This window comes from Sparus aurata, chromosome 22 (assembly GCF_900880675.1).
Source record: "Sparus aurata chromosome 22, fSpaAur1.1, whole genome shotgun sequence".
Lineage (NCBI taxonomy): Eukaryota > Metazoa > Chordata > Actinopteri > Spariformes > Sparidae > Sparus > Sparus aurata.
Genome location: NC_044208.1, coordinates 5397779 through 5420925, shown reverse-complemented (window position 1 = coordinate 5420925; position 23147 = coordinate 5397779). Strand labels below are relative to the sequence as shown.

Genomic DNA, 23147 nt, shown 5'->3' with positions numbered 1-23147 from the left:
GGATTTTATTTTGAATGTTTGAACAGGAAGTTGAAATTCGTCGTCGTTGCTTTGACATGATGGAGCAGCAGAGATTACCATCCTAGCTAACGTTAGTACCGTGCATTGATTATTCCCGTATTTATCCAAAATAAGCGGTAATATGAGCGGGAGTGTGTACAGACCGGAGAGCGGGGGGTATAGTGTTATGTGTCGTTCAAACATTCCGGAAGATTGCGATTTCAATCTGTAGCTATGATGTTGTCGGGGGTCAGAACAGCTCGGCATACAGATGTTACCAGCTGGGAAGAAAGAAACCGTTAATCTGGTCTAACAGTCTGACGGCATCGTTGTGATTTCTTTTACTGTTTTAATTTATTGAGTCGATTCACTTGCGGCCGAACCATGAGCAATATGAAGGAGAAACCCACTATCCGCCAACAGAGCTCGGAGAATAACTCTGTCAGCAGTAGTGAATGGGATATGGCAAATGATGTGTTTGTGTCCGGCTACGACGACAATCCGCTGGGAGACAGCGCTGCTGCGGGGGACCGGGACCCGGCGCAGCACGGCTTGGACAGACACCTGCCGCTGTTACGAGGGGACTCGTTATCCCCGGATGGCATGATGCTGGGCCTCGCTGGGGAGGAATATTCGGGCTCATCGTATCTGTCCATCGAGCCAAACTACACCGAAAGTGACGGGAATGTCACAACCAAGAAGCGCATACGGTCCAACAGCTCCCGGCACCGCGGTGAGGTCGTCACGGAGCTCGGACCGGAGGAGGTCAGGTGGTTCTACAAAGAGGACAAGAGAACGTGGAAGCCGTTCGTCGGACACGATTCCTTAAAAATCGAGATCGTCTATAGGAGGTTCTGTGAGCAGAACCCGGACAAGGTCAAGCATCCGGCCAATCCCGCCGAGGCCGAGGGAAAGGATGCAGCCAGGTCCGGCGAGATCCAGCCAGAGAGCGGGGCGGTGGACGGGGGAAGTGTCCCGGCTGAGTCGGCGATGCAGCGGGGCGGAGGGCAGCGGCGCTCCGTGTCAGTGTCCGAGGAGATGAAGGACCCGGACAGCGACATCCGTGTCAGCGTGGAGGCAGTGTGTGTCAGAGGGGGGCTGTATGAAGTGGATATCAGGGAGAAGGAGTGCTACCCCGTTTACTGGAACCGTGAGCATGCCAGTGGTTTACCTGCACAATGATACAGCACTTACCATGTAGCTTACACTCTAAAGGAGCACTCCGTAGTGTTGGTGAGGAAATGTTACTGAGAAGAGAAAGTTCTCCAGTGGCTCATTTTTTTTTTTTTTTTTAATCTTCCTATAGAAACTAAATAAACAAACTGACCTTAAAGAACAACACAATTTATACTGTTGTACTGTGTTTATATGTGGCGGACCCTGCCACCTTTCGAGTGTCGAACAGTGTTATTTTCCTCTGAGAACAGCTTGTTTGTTCACTTCGGGGAAAAGTTTGTATTATTCTGAGTTTGAATTTCTTCTCTAAAACTAAATAGTGCTCCTTTAATTAGCATTCTGTTACATGTACTAACAACATCACCATCTTACTACTGTTGCTGTGCTACCTGTCCTTTGACTAACACAAAGAAGTATTATAGCTGCCACTCTGTACTATCACTATTATTAGTACCACTATTAAACACAGGCCAAATACTAATCACTACGTTAATGGATAGGCTTATTATAGGTGCCACAATAGCACCACTACCTGCTGAAATTAGAGTTACTTAATATATGAAATCACTGCAGTAAAAATGTGACACTTGTCCTCCAGAGCAAGACCGTATTCCTGTGATGAGGGGACAGTGGTTCATTGATGGATCGTGGCTTCCCCTGGAGGAGGACGAGAGCGACCTCATCGAGATTGAGCATCTCGCCCGTTTTCGGGGTCAACAGATGAGGGACACCTATGAGATGGATGTGGTGACCACCACAGTGGACATCAAGGATGGTAAGAGATACAAGACCCAGCGCAGGTCACAGACAAAGAAGATAAAGGTGTGTGTGGAGAGGAGTGGCGTATATAGAGTGTACAGAGGCTGCAAATGCAGTGAAAGGGATAACTGTGTGTGTGTGTGCGCGCATATGTTTGTGTTAGTGTGTGTGCGTGTGTGTGTTGGAGGCGGGGGTGTTAACTCTTCCATTCAGAAGAGGCCACAGAACAAATCAGGTGATGATATTTTAGCTGACTCAAGCAGAACCAGTAGTTCGCGCACCTGAGAAAGAAGGAGGCACAGAGTGTGTGTACAGTCTGTTTCATGACTTTCATACACACACACACTCTCTCTCTACACAACCTCGTGGGGAATGGTACATTAATTATGCTGGGTGAAGTGTGTCACTTGCTGTTAATCACCGTGTGGCCGTCTCTCAGCTATCCACAGCCTGAAGCTGAGCCGGAGCCACGTGGACTGGCACAGTGTGGACGAGGTGTACCTGTACAGCGACGCCACCACCTCCAAGATCGCACGCACCGTCACTCAGAAACTGGGCTTCTCTAAAGGTAAAGGAACCATCACAGGATATCAGTAAGAGGAGAGATCTGGTGGAGTGTGATTGACTTTATAATGATTTCAGTTTTGTGCAAGTTGTGATCCATCACCTCGACCACTGCTTGGACACTGAAAGAACCTAAAGAGGACAAAGTCTGCTAATTGAGGGTCAGTTAAATGAACCGGATCCTTCCCTCCTGTTAAACAATAACACATCGCCTTCTGCTTTACAGCCCATTACACACTGGAGAGTGTAAGAAATGTAGCTCTGGGATGTGTTTGTGAACTGTACAGTATTCCGCTGTGTAAATATAGCAGTAAGTTGGTTGTCTGGTGGGCATGGTTATCGCCGGCTAATTGTCTTTGTCGTCGATTGTAAAATGATTGAATTGTTCAGGTTACGGAGGATCAGACGTGATTTGCCTGGGAATATGATCGCCTTGCCTGTTAAACTTGGCTGTATTAATCATTTCTGTGTGGATGCATTTGCACGTGACTGTCCCTGTAGATGATAGCTGCCGAGTACCACATGTCTGTTACAATAGGTATCTGACGGTAGCCTCTGAATCTGGAATACTGCACAGTGTTCACAAAGACACAGATCTACAGTTTAACAACAGTACATACTTTATGTCGATGCATCGCTCTCCTCTGGGTCTCACAGACTGGAAAAACGTATAAGAAAAACTGTGTTTTAGGACGGCATAAAACACAGTGTTTCATTTAACCTCACTAGATGGACAAAAATAACATGTGGTGAAAAATTGCATCTGAATGTATATTGAGTGAAAATCGAAGTGAATAATAGCATGTTGGGCTCTCTATTGGCTGCTGCTGTTTCTTTTGACATTGTACAGTCATTTTACCACTACAGACCACATGGTTGTTGAAACTGCGTTGGCCACAGGCCATTAAAGGCTCAGTTCACCCAAATTAAAAAAAGATTATATATGGTGCTCACAGCAGCACATCCTCCTGCAATTAAGGCCACTATGTTGATGCAGCACTGTGTCGGCCAGTCAAATATATGCAAGCGCCTACACACACACACACACACACACACACACACACACACACACACACACACACACAGCTCAGTACATCCCTTGCTCCTACATGGCAAAAATGATTGTCGGCACTACTTTTCAGAGTTGTATTGTAATTGTATCACTGTGACTCCCCAGTAACTGGGACACAGTCTGAGGAATGAAGCTGATCTGTAGTCTGGTGGTACAGCAGCAGGTACTACTGTACCTCTTGTCAGATGGCAGCAGGGTGAACAGACTGTGGCTGGCTGGGTGTTGTCCTTCAGTATCTCTGGGCTCTGTGCAGACATCGCTCTTTATGTCAGTACCAGTAATGTTCTGGTGGGTTTCATCACCTGCTGTATGGCCTTCCTGTCCTGGGCCATGATAACCAAGACCAGTTTGTAATGTTTCCTGTCAGGATGCTTTCAATTTTCAAACTAGTTCTCCTTCATCTCTGCTGTATTGGGGTGAAAGCTGAAATCTCAAAGCCAGCTTTTTTCCAAACCTGCACGAATGAAACCAAAAGTATCTACATTAAGAGACACAACAGACGGACGCTTTATTGATCCCGATGGATATTTAGGCTTTCAGTAGCTCGTATGACATTTACAAGACATGACATGTACCCAGATACACACAAGGATATAAGAATAAAGAAGGAAAAATAGGAATAGAACAGTAAAAACAAGAAAAATTGGGATAACATAGCTGGTAACTGACTGACAGCCCTGCAGCCAAACAGCCAAATGCAGACCAGGACTGAGACAGCAGTCTTCCTGCCACTGATGTCAGAGAACACAGCTCCTTTCCATCCACAGAGCCAGCTCTCCTCACCAGCCTGGTCAGCCACTGAGCGTCCCTCTTCTTAACGCTGCTTCCCAGTGAACTGAATACAAAATTCAAGACTATGAGGAGCAGTCACCAAGTCTGACATGTTGTGGTCTCCCGGTGAGGTAGTCCATGATCCAGGTCACTCTTATCTCTGTCTGCTTGTCTCTCCATAGGAGGGGCAGTAGGATGGCGTAGGTGGCACTGGAATAATAAAAAACACACATGATCCTCACAGCACTGTTCCTTTTTTCCAGGTGAGAGTAAGGCCTGTGTAGCAGATAGAGGATGGAATTATCCACACCCGCCTTCTCCTGGTAAACAAACTGGTTTGGGTCGAGTGTATGGCGGACCTGGGGTCTTAGGAAAGGAAGCGGCAGCCGTTCCATGGTCTTCATCAAATGTGATGTCAGGACAACTGAGTCATTCAGTGCACTGGGATGTGCCTTCTTTGGGTGAACTGACCGATTGATCTATTAAAAGGTGCATTATGTAAGAATTTTGGCCAAAAAGAATTCAAAACTCAACTAAAATCATCAATAGGTTTGACATTCTGACATCTTTGTTTTGTGTTGCAAAGCATGTTAAACATGCTAACCAGAGAGCCTGTCCCGTGTTCTAGCTGTGTGAACCCTTCTCTGGTGCTTTGAGCTCCTGGTCCAGGCTGCTAGCTGAGCTAACTTGCAATAATAGCAGTTTCAGTATGCAGCAATGAGCATTTATTTTTATATGCTGTGTTTTTGGTACTTATTCAACAGGTGGCCAGTTCTTACATATCGCACTTTCCGCATTTATCCTTCAGCATGGTGTCCTGGTTCAGCAATCTGTCCCTAAAAGATAAGAACTCCCTGAACCAAATTGTGAGCTGGGCTAGTCGGCTGATTGGAGAGCCACAGCTGAACCCAGAATCCCTATATACTAGGCAGCTACAGAGGCTAGCTGGGTCTGTCTCAGAGGATGGATCCCACCCACTGAATGGTGAATTTCAGCCTCTCCCATCAGGCCGAAGGTACAAAATGCCTGCCTGTAAAACAAAAAGAAACAGAGGCAGTTTTGTTCCCTCAGCAGTCAAAGCATTAAATAGTAATCAGAACATACATTAACCTATGGACTGTACAGCCTTCTTAATCTATTTATTTATCTATTTATTCCGATTTAGTTTTTTGTATCTGCCGTGATGGCTTTCATTCTGTTTCTATCTTGTGTCTTCTGATATCGATACCTTTGTGTATACTTTTTATCCATGTTTCCATGTCCGGAGCACTGATTTTTACTGTTTTCACTGTTATGTCACTGTCTCTGTTGATGTTGTAAATGCTGTCTGTGTGTGTGTGTGTGTGTAAGCAGCCAATTACGCTTTAACTGCAACCAAATCTACCCTCGGGTACAAATAAAGTTACCTTACCTTACCCTTACTTTCCAAGTGTGCTGACAAGTTGTAGATTAGAGAACAGACTTTGATGTTCTGTAGCTATTCATGGAAATCATTCAATCTATTTGATAGTCATTAGCTGGCAGTGTCAGACCACTGACGACTCACAGGCACAGCGCTGTGCGACATATCACTCAGGTGTTAATGTCCCCCCTCATGTCCTCAGCCTCCAGCAGTGGCACACGTCTCCATCGGGGATACGTGGAGGAGGCGGCACCCGAGGACACCCCACCTGAAACCACACACATCGTCTTTGTGGTGCACGGCATCGGCCAGAAGATGGACCAGGGCCGCATCATCAGGAACACCAGCATGTGAGATACCTGTATGTTTTCAGAGCACTGAAAAGAAATCAGGACCATCCTTGAAGTAATCGTTTTGTCTCGGCTGGTGTGCAGGATGAGAGACGCTGCCAGGAAGATGGAGGAGAAGCATTTCTCTGATCGCACCACAGAGCATGTAGAGTTCCTTCCTGTGGAGTGGAGGTCAAAACTAGCTTTGGATGGAGGTATGCTCCCCTGAAGCTCGCGAACATCCTAAACAAACAGCCATATTTACACATGAAAACTGTGGTACCATTATGTAGGGTATGTTCTGCCCTAAAATGTGATGCTACACTGATCCACTTGTGAAGTAGCAGGATTCACTACTGCTCAGTCTGAGCAAGCCAAAACTCTGATGGGCAAGACAAGAGCAGGGGGGCGCAGGGGTCCATCCCATTAGACATACAGGTCTATTGAATGACTTTGGGGAAATTCTCCACTTTTCTTGATCAAAAGTTGAATCATGTTTGTGTCCGTCCATTAATTTAAGATCCAAGATTCAAAGATTCAAAGTGTTTATTGTCATTTGCACAGTGAGGGAACATGTTCCTCTGTACAATGACATTCTTCCAACAATGTAAAAAGAAATGTATACAACCGAAATTACAAGGCACATGTGATAAATAAGGAAAAGCAGTAATAATAATAATAATTATAATAATAATAAAATGGGCATGAATTCACATCAAAAGACAATATCCGCAATGCAAATGAATTTTAAGAACTTAGATAATAAAGCCACTGCTAGAAGGAATGTGCTAACATATGGTAATAGCTGTATTTTTAAACACAACACACAGGAAGCAGCATGAGTACAGATAAGGCTGCTGACGTCACACAGCAGTGGCAGCTCAAAGCTCAGACTGAGCAGTAGGGAAATATTTTCCAAACTGTTCAGCCTCCCTCTGAATCCACCATCACCACTAGCCTCCGTACATATAACCTGTAGCCACACAGAAGCTAACTTCAACTGTTAGTAGCCAGCTGTTGTGCAAAACAAATCATGCCTATATTCTTTAAATGCTAAGTGTGTATAACTAATTACATTTTAATTTCACACTTAGGATTGTTGCTCATGTTAACCACTACAGCGACCACCTTTATACTGTAACTTAGCTTACAACTCTTCCAGCATTGATGAGCCACAGAGTACAAACCTGTTTCATTCTTTTGGAATGAAGGTGACATAACCAGAAACATATATTTGACTCATAAAATAAAATGATCTTAACTACATATATAAGTATTTAAGATCTATATAAAAAAAAATGTGTACCTCTGTCGAGGCTCCAACAGTCCCCTCTGTAGTCATTGTGCATACTTTGTAAGCATTATACCATGAGAAATTAACAAAAGAATTGAAAAAACATAACTAAAGAATCCGTCCCTTTATCCGGATCCACCCAAACGTTGACGGTGCATCCTGGGCTGAGACACATCCTCCATCAAAGTTTAATGGAAATACATTCAGTAAGCTCCTTTGTGGAGTAGGAATATTTTTTAAAATCCCTTTATCAAGAAGCTGATAGGCATCAGCTCAAATTGACTTCTCTGACAAGAACTGTGATTTCAGTATAAAATAAGGTGAAGAACAAATGACACGACAGGAGGTTTTCTGCACAGTGTTACTGACTACAGGAAACAAACAGTGATGTTCAGCTGGTGGTTGGACATGAACAACGCTCAATATCCAAGTGTTGCACAAGAAACTAAGAATTAAGCTCTTTTTAGAGCCTCGCCAATTGTTGCTGGTACGAGGGAAACGTTAATTGGGTTAACCCCCTTGGGGGGCATGAGTTTAATCAGCAGATTGTATGGTTAGAATGCCAGATGTGTGGGTGATATTTTGGCTTGTGGATATCTCACACTGAGCGGGTGAGAGGATCACTAAAGCAGTTGATCTTACTCTCCTCCTCTGCTTTCAATGACATTTGGTCATTTTTTTAATCCTGTGTCAAAGACGTTTGATTAGGGACAGTATGACTGAACAGAGGTGCTTGAAGTATGTTATATCAATAACATCTATACTATAATATCATGTCATTATTGTCATATTCTACTTATGGTCTTTGTAAAACATAAAAATATATGTCTTGATATGTTTTATCGTAGATCAAAATCACAGTTTTTTCATGGGAAATTAAACTGCATTATGAAATAAGTCATTTACCTCCAGGAGTGTGTGACAGCGTTATTGGATGTTTGTATATGTCCATTCCGCAGACACGGTGGATTCCATCACGCCAGACAAAGTGAGAGGTCTTCGAGATATGCTGAACAGCAGCGCCATGGACATCATGTATTACACCAGCCCTCTGTACAGAGACGAGGTGAGGCTCTTCTCAGCTGCATCACTGCACTCTGACACCCTGCTGTTTTCATCCAACATGTCTGAACAGCGCTGCATTATGCTCTGCTGCCTGACTGTTAAATATCAAGATGAATAATCAAGCCTACGAAGCATCAAACATGACCAGATCTATTTGACCGAGATAAATGTAGCAACGGGGGAGCAATGTGCTGATGTGTTTTCTGTTGTTGTGTGTCTGCGTGTATTTAGATTACCAGAGGTTTGACCCTGGAGCTGAATCGTCTCTACTCGCTCTTCTGCTCGCGGAATCCAGACTTTGAGAAGCACGGGAAGGTGTCCATTGTGTCGCACTCGCTGGGCTGTGTAATCACCTTCGACATCATGACAGGCTGGGACCCGGTTCGCTTTCATCATCAAGAAGCGCCGGACCCGGAGGAGATGAAGGTCCGCTGGCCGAGTGACAAGGAGCGCCTTCTTCAGGAGCAGCTGAGACTCACACACCTCAGGTACTGCATGGGTAACCTCTGTTTATACAATGTACGAGGATTTCAGTAACACTTCCAGTCCTCTCACATTGTTTAAACAGAGGTTATATTTACAAGAAAAAACAGTTTCTAAATTGTTTCTGATGACGGAAGGAACATATTTAGATGACGTCCTATGAAACGATCAGTTCTTATTCGCTGTGGATTAGTTTCAACATGACATGTCACTGGTAGTATTTCTGCATTGTAAGAAAGAGGAGAGGTAAAGAGCCTGAGTCTGAAATAGGGATGCACCGATCCAACTTTTTCAGTCCCGATACCAATACCGATGCCTGGGTTTTGTGTATCTGTCGATACCCGTTACCGATCCCATACCGTTGTTGAATTAATAATAAACTGTATGCCGGTCTCGGAAAAAAAATTGCGTGATGGAAGAGAGTACCTCGGCTCTAAGTATTCCAGTAGGTGACGGAAGCCCTCATCTTCAACAACTGACATTGGTTGAGCATCTAAAACAATGAATTCTAAAACTTTCGGTGTTATTGCCGATGCTTTCAGGCTTTCCGTTGGAAACTTTTCACATCGTTGAAGTGCATCTGCCAAAGTTAGTTGCTGGGCTGTACTGTCTCCTGCTCCTTTAGTTCTGTTGAGCTGCAGGAATTCGCCGTGCTCCTTACCATAGTGCTGGATGTGTTTGATTAAATTGGTAGTATTGTACTTTGCAGTATTACCACCACCCCCCGAGTGCAGTAGAGTCCCGCAGTAATGATCATCATTGAGCTGTGGGACTCTACTGCACTCGGTAATCGACTTATCTATTCTGACAAATCCTGCAACTATATCAAATGTTTGATGCCTCGAAATATGTGCTGGGACCCTGTTTCTAATGTTGCTGAAGTTTGGTGCTGTTCTTTTTGATGGCGGTTTTATATTTGGACCCATTTGCTGCAATGTATTGTTGTCGTGCGGTCGTTTCTGAGGATGCTAAAACTACGTTAGCTAGCGGTCTGCAAACTTTATCTCTCGAGAGGGAGTCTAACACAGTTTCACGGTGTGTTAGACCATGGATTAAATTTACACCGGAATATCTCTTTAACAATATCCAAAATCTAAGACCATATAAAGTTCGATATCACAGTAACAATACAATATCTATAAACTGCCCTACATACTGGACTGTTCTACTTCATCTAATTCTTGCCTTTACCCACTTAGTCCTTATATCCACATCACTGATGATTATTTATCAAAAATCTCATTGTGTTGGTATTTTGTGAAAGTACTAATAGTCCCTACAATATTGTGGCAATATCAATATTGAATGATTAAGATATATATATATACATATATATATATATATATATATATATATATATATATATATATATATATATATATATATATATATATATATATATATGTATATATATATATGTATATATATATTATATAGATATATATATATATATATATATATATATATATATATATGTATATAATATTTATATATATATATATATATATATATATATATATATATATATATATATATATATATATATATATATATATATAACGTAGTCACTTTATAAAGTATTTTTCCAGTATACTTATAGTTACATGGAGCATTTGGTGTTGTTGTTGTTTGTTTGCGCTGAAAATTCTTGGAAAAGTGATTCCATTGCACTTTGTACTGTGTATATGGCTGGAATGACAATAAACCCTCTTGAATCTTGAATCTTGAATATATATCAGGTATTGCAATATAAACCAGAAAATATTGTAATATTGTTGTTCAAAGTCATATTCCCTAGCTCTAGCTGTCAGCTGTCATAGGTGTGTTTTGAGTGTAAGAAACATTAAACCAATCAGAGTGCCATTTTCCATCCCCTTTAAAAGCTTACTTGCACCATAGATGGTGTACATCTGACCGCTTGTCTTTGGACTATATTTAGTTGAGGATAGGTTGAAAAGAATGTGCAAATCATTGCATGTTTACATTATTTACATTTTACACAGTCACCCAACTTTTTTGGACTTTTAGTTGTAATGATAATAATACATTCAGCAACTGTTCTATGTTGCACCCTCCTACATCAGAGTTGCAATACTACTGCACGGTCCCAAAAAAATAGAAAAGAATATTTGCACCCTTGATCGAATGCGTTTGTCTTTTGGATGGTAAGTTAAGATTTTGAATTAATTTGAGTGCACAAGCGGGTTGCATTGGAGTAATTCCATTTTTTTGTATGATATCAATCTCTCTAGGTTGAGGGACTTGGAGGATCAGTTCCAGGGTCTGCAGACCTCGTCTTCTGTAGCAGGGCCAGCTTTGAAATTCAAGGTAAAGTTGAAAAGTGTTGTATTGCACTGTTTCTGTCATCAGTTGTAACGAGCCAGAAATGCCAGAAATGTCCTGTTTAGGGTGTGTCACAGACATGATTACAACAACAAACCCTCTGATTCAAACTACAAATCCACTGATTCAAACTACAAATCCACTGATTCAAGATAGAAACCCTCATATCCTCTCATGTTGTATTAACCCTGTTCTCTGTGTTGTAGGTAGAAAATTTCTTCTGCATGGGCTCTCCTCTGGCTGTTTTCTTGGCATTGCGAGGGATCCGGCCTGGAAACAATGTTGTGCAGGACCACATACTCCCCACATCTATCTGCAAACGCCTCTTCAACATATTCCACCCCACAGACCCCGTGGTGAGCTACAGAACCCACAACTGAGTTATCAGCAGCCACTTTTTCAATCAGCCTGTTGTCAGGTTTAAAGTTATAAGCTATGGTCTTATAACTGTCTCATAACAAAATGCCTCCTGGGTTGTGTCATATAAAGATGACATCACATGTTATAAGTCCTGATCTGCTGAAATTCTTGTCTTTGTTTGTTTCAGGCGTACAGATTGGAGCCTCTTATCTTAAAACACTACAATAACATTACGCCTGTTCAAATCCACTGGTAAGACAAGTCCTGTGCTTGTATATGACAGATACTGTGTTGTTTATTAATGAGTAGATTCTGAGCAGTAGATTCTGTAATCAAATGTTGTTGTTTTTTTATCCACAGTATCTGTGTCTCTCATTTAATCGTCTCTTATTATCAGCGCTAAGCACTTTACAATAAGAGCAATGGCATACTTTGCTTAATAAGTATGATGTCATTAATATATCTGTCATGTCAGTGTTTTATTATACAGTATAACCCAACTCTGATTCAGGTAACAGTATGCCCAGTTATTGTAATTACAGCTGGAGACAGGGTGGACTATATGTTTCAGTGACCTGGTGTTGATGTGGATGTGATGTGCAGGTATAACACCACCAGCCCAACACCATATGATCAGATCCGGCCCACACTGCTCAACCTACCAAAGGAAACCACATCCGTCTCTGACTCAGAGAGCATCCCCAGCCCCTGCACCTCCCCGCCCCAGGCCCGGCGGCACTATGGAGAGTCCATCACCAGTCTGGGCAAAGCCAGCATCATGGGTGAGAACTAGGGCTGTCAAACGATTAATTTTTTTTATCGAGATTAATCGCATTTTGTTCATAGTTAACTCGCGATTAATCGCAAATTAATGGCAATTTTTTGGGCACATTTCTTTCTGTTCTAAATGTACTTTAATGTATTTTTTTCATGTTCTTAATACTTTTAACAACATAAGAAAGGGCAAATATGCTTGCTTTATGAAAATGTTTATTCAACATTTCAAATCATGCAGGAAAATAAAAGGCTCAAAAAATATCACCCCTCACCGTAAATGGGATCAAAACATGGTGATGTCTGCTTTTGGCGAAGGGGGGACGTTGGGCCCCCTGCATCTGCCATGTGTTTGGCTTGCAAATGTCATTTGAGACTCGACGTACTTCAGTGGCAACTCATTTCATGTCGACAGTACGTGCAGATAACTTTTGTCCTATCAACCGAACCATCTGGCAGTGTTTTGAAAGTGAATTTGCCGTTCATAAGTCCTTTCTCCATTTCCTTTCACTTTCACTTTTCAGTCCACCGTGTTTTTCCCGAACGCCAACCCTGCTTCTTCTTCTTCTGATTCCCTTTCTTAATCCTCTGCCACCCTCTGGATCAAGACTAGAGATGCCATCGACGGCCGTAAATCATACAATGCGCGTTCCTTTTTTTTTTAATACCGAGCGCTAATCACGCGTTAAAAAAATGAACGGCTTTAAAAGGATGTTGCGTTAACGCGCTATTAACGCGTTAACTTTGACAGCCCTAGTGAGAACACAATGAGGATTCTGGCTGCATGGATGGCATATACAGCAGAACACAAGTGGTGTTTTTGACCATCTACACTTATTTCATCTTTGGACTCAGACAATCATTGTATGACTGGCGTGCTCCATTACGAATCCTGGTATGACGAAGGCAACCTGCAGACTAGTACGGGTCAGTCACAGGCCTGCTAGTAGCATGACTAAATCTTAGAGGCTGAATGGACACATGTTTGTTACATTGTACTTGTTATCACTAATTTTGGTCTTGTGCACCAGTATAAAAATGAAATCCTGGTAGGGGATGATATCACTGCCGCCTGTAAACCTCCAAAGGAAGACGCTCAGGAGGCTGAGCCCAGCAACTCTACTGCGGATACAAGCCACTTGTATCCATGACTTCATTCTGTTGGATCACTACCCATAGGTGAGGGTTGGGACATACTGTAGATCGCCTGGTAAACCGAAAGTTTTGCCATGGACTCTGCTCTTTCTTCCACGGTACTGCTAACACCACACCACACCATTCCACATATTTCACGCTTCGTATTACCCGTACTTTATATTACTTGCAAAGAGGATCTCAAAACACTGCTTGAACTCATTTGTTAGAAGCAGCAATTAGCTCCCAGTTATCTGACGAAGAACTGTGGCGTAGAGTAGAGGTGCTAACTCTTATCCTGGCCGCTTCATGCTAAAACCAACACAGGTAGACATTTAAACATCAGGCTGGCAGATTTACTCCCAGAACCTTCTGACTGTGACAGGACGGTTCTTCCAACTGAGCCTTCTGACAAACCCTTTTAGTTATCATTCACTGGATAAACTGAAAGGTAAATTCCAGTTCAACTAAAATGGCAATCAGTAGAGTGCATACCTCCGCAAGGCCCAGTTAAGCCTAATCCAGTATCAAACTGGACAGCTCCGTATCACACACAAGAATGAAACATTTCCCCCCCACTCATTCCCATTTTATGCATGCGAAGGGGCATCGCATCAACATTTGCATCGCGGGGCAATAAAATCTGCATCTTGGCTTCACCAGGAGTGTCTGAGTCTGAGTTCCGCGTGCCTCACACCCCTAATACACCACATGTTTCGGGTTGTAGTGATCCCACACTTTGGACATGTTCAGCGGTTTGCTCTGGGCTGTCTCTTGTTTTTGCCCCAGGCTGTTTTCTTCTCGCTCTTTCTCATTATTTTGCAATCTGCGCCTGATTTGAACTTCACGTTTCACCGCATCAACAGAAGAAGCAAGCGCATGACTGTAATGATGCTTTTTTACTGATCAAGTCACACGAGTTACTTGAGTTACGTGAAGAATAGTTTCAGCCCTGATAACGTTGTTTATTGTTATCCATGTAATGCTGGAAAGGTTGCGTTAGAGTCATCGGCGGGGTAGGCAGCTGAGATTTCTCTTCGGCGGCGTGATTTGACGAGAACCCGACTTCCTTGGGTTAGGTCTGAAAATCATTTAACGCTGATTCTGGGCTTCCATAGGAATGCTGACCGACCCTCTCACTGTCCTGCAGGTGCTGCAAGTATTGGAAAGGGAATCGGAGGAATCCTGTTCTCCCGCTTTTCCCGTTCTAGCGGCCAGGTGGGCGGGGTGGAGGAGGAGCCGTCAGATTCTGAAGGCGGAGCTTCTGAAGTGGAAAATGTGGCATCAGGAGAGGAAGGAGTAACAGTGACAGAGAGCGAGGAGAAGGAGAAACAAATAGAGGAGGAGAGGAAGGAGGTGGAGCCGGCCATGTCCCAGTCCACCTCAGCGGTCCTGGATAGCACTTCATGTAAGTACTGTGGCTCTGCTGAACAACTCTGCATCAGAGGGTCAACACCAGTCAAACCCACTAAATCCTGCTTCCTCCTGTCAATTTTGATTACATTCTACTTCCTTTTGTTCTCCGTTTTTCTCAAGATTTCTCTGGTCCAGTTCCAATATCGCCCCTCTCAGCATCAAACCCTGACAGACTTTAATCAATGTGACAGCACCATAAGTGTGTGAGGACTCCAGACTCTGTTATCATGTCACCTTAACAGACATTTCAGTGGACAGTAAAGTGTGAGGCTGATATTTCAGACGGGACTGTTTGTTGTTGAAGTGAGACTAGTCCGTACGACTTAATCATCATATTTAAAGACAAAAAAGACAGTTTTTTAATCCTTTCCCTTACTCATTAATGTCTGTGAAGGTTCCGAAGGTCATGGAAAATATTATTTAAATGGCCAAAATATGAGTTTTGAAGGTTATAAGAAGTGACTTCATTGTTTTCTTTGAATACACAGAGAAAAATCTGAATAGAATATAAGGTGACAATTCATAATTCAATATTGATATTCCATAATTCAACTAGAATTACTACCCTGCTGTAAACGCCTCTGTGCACCAGGCAGGTTTCAGAATTACAGCGATGAATAATGGAAAAACATTATTCACTAACTGTGATAATTTCACAGGAAAGGTGACATTCGACATGTTTGGACAAAAAATATCCCCCAAAAATCTTCCTCATTTTATGTATGATAACGTATAGAGAGATGATGATTTGATCATAACGATTATACTGAGGCACCTATCCCTTTAAAATATCTCTCTGTCAGTGTAGGAAATGTTAACTCAATATTTTTTGCTGCACAACATGAAATTACTCATCAAAGTATTCTCATTAGCCTTTGAAGATTCCTTAATAAATATTATTAATAATAATGATAATGATAATAAGTGTCAGAACATCTCTCCATAAACATCACCCATCACTCTCATAGCATGTTTGCAGCAGCAGCAGGCAGCAGTGTGCTCAGTGAGAATCACTGCTGTCTGCTGGTTGGTGGTAATGTCCCGCTCTGCCCCGCTGTAAACCTCACGTCAAACAGCTCACAGCAAGACTCGTGCTTTTTATCTGTACTTGTTTATATGTTCAACTTTTTTGGTGAATGATAGGAATAAATGAGTTTGTCTTCCTGTGGAGGCGATGGAACTGGGCCTGTTTCTGTCATTGTTCTAAGCAATGAACTGAAGAGGAGAAATTGTTAGAGATTCTTTACCACCGAGTGATATTTCTCACTGAGTTCCATCAAATCATCACTGCAGTCCAAACTGCTTCTGTTGTTGCCACCTGGAGACAGAAAGAAAAACTTGTTTTGTTCAACGAATAAATAAAAAAACATATAATGTGCACTGTGAAGTATATACTAGTGATGAAAATGTCTTGTGACGCTTCATGCAGGTGGATACTGATCTGTTGCTTTCTCTCCTCCAGTGGAACTGGAGAGACGCATCGACTTCGAGCTGCGGGAGGGATTAGTCGAGAGCCGCTACTGGTCAGCCGTGACCTCACACACAGCCTATTGGTGCTCTTATGACGTGGCTCTGTTCCTCCTCACCTTCATGTACAGACCACAAGAGCCGCCCGAAGCTGCAGAAGACAACCCAGACCCCTCATAACACCAGTCCAGACTGACGCACGGCTCGGGTCACTTCACTCTCTATTCACTCCTTTTGGAAAATAGAAACTCAAAGCCTGAGATATGGAACATTTATGAAATAGACTTCCTCATTTTTAAATTTCTTGATTCATATGAAACAATTCCCTGCTTCAGCTATATTTGTGTGAAGTATTACATATCAAAAAGATATTATTGAACACATTCTTGAATATACACTGTCAAAAAATTGGAAGCCTCATTTCAATTTGAAATAGTTTACATTGTGTTGACAGATGTGGCAGGCTGTTGTGGGCCGTAATCTAAAGGGACTTTAGCTGTGGTAAGTTTTTCTAACTTAAGAACATTTTGTTTTGATCTGAATGTCCTACACGGAGCAGCCACGAGTGACAAATCTGAATTCTAATTTTGCTTTTTTAGATTGGTCCTTGACATCCATATCCTGCTAGTGGGACAAACAGAAACGACTGTTATAAAGGAGTGACTCGAAAGTGATCTGACCCGACACATACGCAAGCACACACAAGTCACTTTCCTGTTTTACACATGACATCTCGATTCCTCCCAGTTTACACATGCTAACCAGGATGTGACCTTTACCCCAGACTGACTGGATATCTACTGTGCCCAGACCCAGCCTTCACAGAGGAGCTAACGCTTTAAGCCTTTTCCATGTTTCCTGGTCTTCTCTAAACAACAAGCTGTATCCTGTTCAGCCGGATCAGTGACGTCCTGCTGAAGGTTTCACTCATCTGTCGGTCTGTGACTCCCCCATGTGCTGATGAAACTGTAGCCATAGAGAAGGTGTTCCGCTCCAGGTCTAACCTTGTGCTTGTAAGAAATCTGTTCAATAGTTTTGCATGATCTCACGCCTCAGATGAGAACATTTGGTCATATTATAGAGAAGGCTAAAGAGAAATCTTTTCCAACACAGTGCACTACACAGGCATTACATCTTAAAACCTGAATACTTTACAGATGATCAGAAACAGTCGATATCTGAGAGAAAGTAGCATTAAGTGATTTTTGACCACTAGAGGGCAGAAAACATCTGAGGCAAACTTCCTGTAACAGAGCCTTGACACACCGTTGGCTTATCATGTGGTTGTTAGCAACAGTTGTCTAACCCTTGTACTATATATATACACAAGAGGCATAGCCTTAGCTGCATGTTAGCAGAGCAGCAGCAGCTTCAGTCCTCTGTTTTTGGACAGCGCTGAGTGTAGTGGGGCTTTTTCACCTGAGTTTGATTTGCCATTACCACTTTAACGTGTGCAGTTGAGCCGAGCTACGGATTGACCTTCTCCGGGGGGCGGGGCCTAAGTTTCTGCTCCGCCTGCCAGCCAGCTGTGGTGACGTCTCAGAGCTGTGGTCAACCCATGCCGACCCCCCCCAACCCTCAAACAAGCATGTGTTGTGATAGTCAGCTGATGTCTGTGCAGGAAAGACAGTTTTGAAAGTGTCAGTGTGTTCAGCTCTCAGTGCGTTCATACCTTCTCACTGAATTCCTTTCTCTTCTTTCCTGCATCCCGTTTCATACTTTAACAAATTTGTTTAATTTACTATTTTCGAGTTCGAGTTCGACCCTTAATTGACTAAATGACGAGTGACTTTAATTCTGAAGTATCTATAAGAAATTAATAAATTTATATCGTCAGATTAGCGGAGCTTTGTTAGTGGCAATGGTGTCTGATAGCACTGCAGAGCCACCTCAACGGTTGCTGTTCAGGACAAGCAGTTCATTGGTTAAAGACACACCTTTTGGGAAAAAAAGCCCCACAGGTCAGCCCAAAACACAATCTCTGTAAAAGAAAAACATGTAGGAACACAGACTTGAAGAATGAAAACATGTTTTGGGGTGTGTTTATGTGTATATAATGCAAGTAGCGTCACATGAGCTCTACCCATGGTTTACAGGTAACCTGGTTTTTTATTGCCGGTGTGACGGTGGGGCCGCTGGATGAAAAGAGAGATTATAAGCAGCTCGGATCCTTGTATTTAAAATAATTCAAACCAAAGTCTGAAACTGAAACTAACACAAGGGCTCCGTTTTTGTGAATCCAGTAGCACGTCCTGCGAACTGTGCAGTCGTGATGGTACATTTGCTCATGAGGTGGGAGGTAGTGATTGTAATGGCCAATCATATTTACCACGTTCATTTTTTTAAACAAAGGACGCTCCCCTTCATGAGTTTTGGGAATCTCGTTAGTTTGCTCAGGTGAAACGTATTCTCGTGTGAGACCGGTAGTCGTACATGTACAAAATCAGCAGTTCAAATTCACTGCCAAGACCAGATAATGCCTCGTTTCAAAGTGAATTCACTTCGCTGGACATGTTGAAGAGCTGACAGTCACCGATCGTAATGAAGTGAAATTTTATTTGTCCCTACAACGCAAAAAGGAACTTTAGAATGACTGATCGTAACAGATGTGTGTCGTGTGCACGTGAGCAGAGAGCTTTCTTCCTCTTCTTTTGGTGGTTAATTTGCAACAGCCTGGATCCTAAAAAAAACACTAAAAGAGCAAAATGGTCTCAGAACTCTGGGCTCTTTCTGCTCTGTTTGCGCCCGTCACTACTGCCCTCTGCTGGTACTGCACCTTCAAACAGGCTTGTAATTTTCCAGCTTGGATAGGCAAACCGCCACCCTCACATGCTGACCTGTAGCGGAGCGGCAGGACTTTTACAAACGTTCGGCGTGGGAACATGCTGTTGCAGCCCATATATTGAATGAGGGGTCTCTTGTGAAATTGATCCCATCATGGCCACTGTGGACAGGAAGAATGATTACTGTGAAAAAAAACAAACCCTATCCTTTAATATAAAACAAAAAAATCACTTCATGGAGCTACTTTACTCTCATATCATTCACGATGTGTCGTAATTTCATGTTTACATTGATTGAACTGTTGTGTGTGTCAGGAGTAAAAGGACACGACAATCGCATTTAGGTTCTAAAAAAAAAAAAAGTGGTTGCCAAATATTTGTGAGTTGCCAACAGACTAGTTGTTGTAGCGGTTACAGCTCTTCCTCATTGCAAAATGACGGCATGATGCTGACTGTAATCTCAGGCCAACGATTGGCAGAAATGACTGCGATACTACAATATCATACTGCATCTTACTGCACTTTGTACTGGGCAACTTACCAAATGATCAGTCATCTGTCAGACCAGACTCAAACGGTCAAAATAAATTAGTTCAATAAAGCAAAACTCTAGTATTTTGTAATGTTTGTTAACACTAAAATGTGTGTGTGTGTGTGACCCGGGCTGGATATAAGTGAAGACAAATTTACATCTGAGAATATATTTTTCACATTTACTTATTGTTCTTTTTTTTTTTTCTTTTTTTTTTTTTTTTTTAAGGATTTAAAGCCAAGCTGAGGCTCAAACAAAGCATGATATGGATATGTGCCATGTACATAGATTATGGGCTGTATTTTGATTTAACTGAGACTGAGCATGCAGACCTGGTTTAAGTTTGAATTAAAGGATAAACTGAGAACCATTCAAACCTGCCATGAATGAAACTGCACATTTATATTTTAACCTTTGTGTTCATTGTTTTGTTGTTCTACATGTTTACAGTTCTGTTTTCTGTTGGTTTTCTCATATGGGTGTATGTACCGTAAACTCTTTAGAACCCAGAATTGAGTTTGACATCTAAAAAGGTCTGTTGGAGGGAGAACCTCTGGACTCAGACATTTGGGGCAGTTTTCCAGAGTAAAAAAAGGTCTCGTATGTACGTTGGTTTGTGATATTTACATTCAAACTCTTCCCTCAGGCCACCAGCTTCACTCACAGCTCAGCCACCTGTCTAATCTTTGTTCTAATGGGAAGCTATTAGAACAGAAGTGGATGTCCACAGCTCGATTGGTTATTTAACTGCAAACCACCTTCCTTTGAATTGTGCAGTAGCAGTTCTGTTAATGAGCAAATTAACTACCAAATGATTGTATCTGATATTCCCTCTCTATATATTTTAGTTATTTATAAAATTTGTAACAATATTATTTTGGATTTTAATAAAACGTGACTTTATCATTGTTTACATAAAATGTTTCAAGAAGGTGAAAATCAGACTTAGTATTTCATAATTACAAAATCTCCCTGAAAGTATGATTTGAATTGAATTACTTTGCATTTGCTTCCTGTTTCCTGAAGAGTCTTTGTGCCTGAACAAGTCAGGGACTTATGATAATATATGATAATATTTCAAGAGATGGTATGTGGTATGTTTCGAGAGGTGGCATGTTAACTGCCACAGATTTTACCATAATGATATTACTGAGGCATATATCCCTTTAAAATCTCTCAGAGTCAGTGTGGGCAATGATTAGTACTGGTACTGGGAATACCAACGATGAGGAGCCTGAATAAAAGGTTAAGCGGATAATGCAGACAAATGCTGCATGTACAATAGGGTCAAAATACTTGACACCACAAGTTAAATACCTCTATTTTGCATTTGTGCTTCTATTTTTGTATTCAATGCGAACAAAAATGTCAGCTTAATCATTTGAGTGAAAAGTTGAATCTTTGAAAAATGTCCTATCTCAGTATTTGGTTCGTCCCTCTTCTGCTTTCATGACAGCACTGCACTTGCTGCATGGACCCCGCAAGTTAACGTAAAACCTGCTGACTCATGATATCCCAGACTGATTTGACGAAGCGTCTTGTGATGTCACAGAGTGCTCGGCTTCCTTCAGTATTCAACATGTTGAATGTGGTTGAGATCAGGTGACTGTGGAGGACGGTCCTTCAACACAAAACACACATCAGAGCTTTGCAGAGAAGACCAAGGAGTCCTGACTGTTATGGACTTTTACATAACATTTGGATTAACAACACATTTGAACAAATGCAGAATAGAAGTATTTCAACTTTTTTGACCTAACTGTAGTTCAAGAGCAAAAAGTCTTAATGGAGTTGGAAGGAAAAAAAAAATGTTTTGCTGCACAATATAAAATTGATATTTGTGTTGGCCCTAGAACATGCCAGAACAAGTCCATCACTCTCATACCATGTTTGCAGCAGCAGGCAGCAGTGTGCTCATTGAGAATCACTGCTGGCTGGTGGTTGGTGGTAATCTTAAACCTCACGTCAAACAGCTCACAGCATGACTTGTGCTTTATATCTGTCATTGTTTACATGTTCAACTTTTTGGTGAATGACAGGAATAAATGAGTTTCTCTTCCTGTGGAGCACCTTTGGCGTATTTAAGCAACAACAAATATATGTGCCAGAGATTTCTTGTTAAAAAGTCATGTATCATTATTCAGTTTGTCATGTCACATCCAGTGATACAGAATGTGTTGGCTTATTGAGCTACCTTAATGAGAGACTTTGATTGGACGTGAATGGATACTGTTCTAAAGTGCCATTTAGTTTTTAGTTTTTAGTTTTTTTGTTTTCCACTTCTCATCTGGATGAATGAAAGTGTTGAAATGTTCCAGTGCATGTGGTCAGGATAATGATCAGCTGTGCAGGGAATTATCAAAACATCTCTGGAGGAGGGTCCACTTCCTTTAAATGGGTCCCGCTGTGCAGATGAGGACAGTGTCACTCTGATGTCACGCTTAACCTTTTACCTGCTGTACTGTTCCTTCTCAGATGATGTGGTGCTTTGCCTTGATAGATCTTTCTTTTTTTTTTTTTTTTTTTTTTAATAAAGCAGACATAGACCTCACCTCTGGTCTCCAGTCAGTCATTAAGTCTGTTCAGCTGTTGAATGAAACCCCCCTTGCTCTTTTAACCCTCCTGATGTCTTTATAATCTGTTAACTAATACATTGATTTTAAACCATGCACAACAACACCTACCACTCAACAAGTTGGGTTACAACTGTCTCCACTTCGTAATGTAGAGATATTAATTAACGTACTTCTTTCTCTTGATTAGTGTTACTGCTCATCATCATATACTATGTACTAAGGGCTAGCTCAGGTCTTCAAGGAGTCATTGGTGGGCAAGGGGGCAAGAAGCACTGGTCATTGCTCAGAACGGATTCAATAGGTCCTCGCACTAACAGTGTGAGGCCCTATTGAATCTGTCCTGATTATTAGGGCCCGAGCACTGTCCAGTGCAAGGACCTACTGGACTCGCTGGGATTATCATTTTTATTCTGCACATTGATCGCAGTTTCGGAGGCCTGAACAAAACTCAAAAACTCACCAAACTGGGAATATACGTCCCATCTGGCGAAGACTTTAATAATTCAGCGTCGTTAGGTGTGGATGTGGCCAGGGCACTCCATAGGGCCCCCTGCTGGAACCCCAGACTCATACATAAACTTAACAAATTCGATGTAATAATAATAATAATAATAATAATACATTTTATTATATACATCTGTATCATGAACAGAGGCACAAAAAAAACCCTCTGTCTAACAGGAAGTCCGCCATTTAGATTTTTGCCATCATTTTGATGCATTTCCATGGCTCGTACTTTAACGAACACCTTCTACAGATTTAAGACCACAGACTTCATAATCACTAAGTATCATCCTCAGACCTTGAAGATAAAAATTATCAAAAGCTTTTGCCGCCGTGATACGTG

At 42.0% G+C, this 23147-nt stretch overlaps 1 protein-coding gene across 2 annotated transcripts; it reads left to right on the top strand.

The window, feature by feature from the left end:
- Positions 1-37: 37 nt before the first annotated feature.
- ddhd1b (DDHD domain containing 1b) lies at positions 38-22230 on the top strand. 2 transcript variants are annotated; one of them, XM_030405168.1, is made up of 14 exons: positions 38-1150; positions 1775-1951; positions 2375-2503; positions 4606-4803; positions 5947-6094; positions 6179-6288; positions 8327-8433; positions 8664-8920; positions 11168-11243; positions 11465-11614; positions 11806-11870; positions 12222-12400; positions 14677-14934; positions 16405-22230. In XM_030405168.1, the coding sequence occupies exons 1-14, from the start codon at positions 385-387 to the stop codon at positions 16587-16589; spliced, it is 2805 nt and encodes a 934-aa protein (XP_030261028.1). In that variant the 5' UTR covers positions 38-384; the 3' UTR covers positions 16590-22230. The 2 variants fall into 2 exon arrangements, with proteins under 2 accessions (XP_030261028.1, XP_030261029.1); XM_030405169.1 differs by lacking the exon at positions 4606-4803.
- The last annotated feature ends 917 nt before the right edge of the window (positions 22231-23147 follow it).

What these genes read in the sequence shown, in the direction of transcription:
- ddhd1b (XM_030405168.1), top strand. Translation starts at nt 385, where the DNA reads ATGAGCAATATGAAGGAGAAACCCACTATCCGCCAACAGAGCTCGGAG. An exon ending in GAAACTGGGCTTCTCTAAAG is followed by an intron (nt 2,504 to 4,605) that starts GTAAAGGAACCA and finishes CCTTTTTTCCAG; the next exon opens with GTGAGAGTAAGGCCTGTGTA. An exon ending in GGCCAGCTTTGAAATTCAAG is followed by an intron (nt 11,244 to 11,464) that starts GTAAAGTTGAAA and finishes TCTGTGTTGTAG; the next exon opens with GTAGAAAATTTCTTCTGCAT.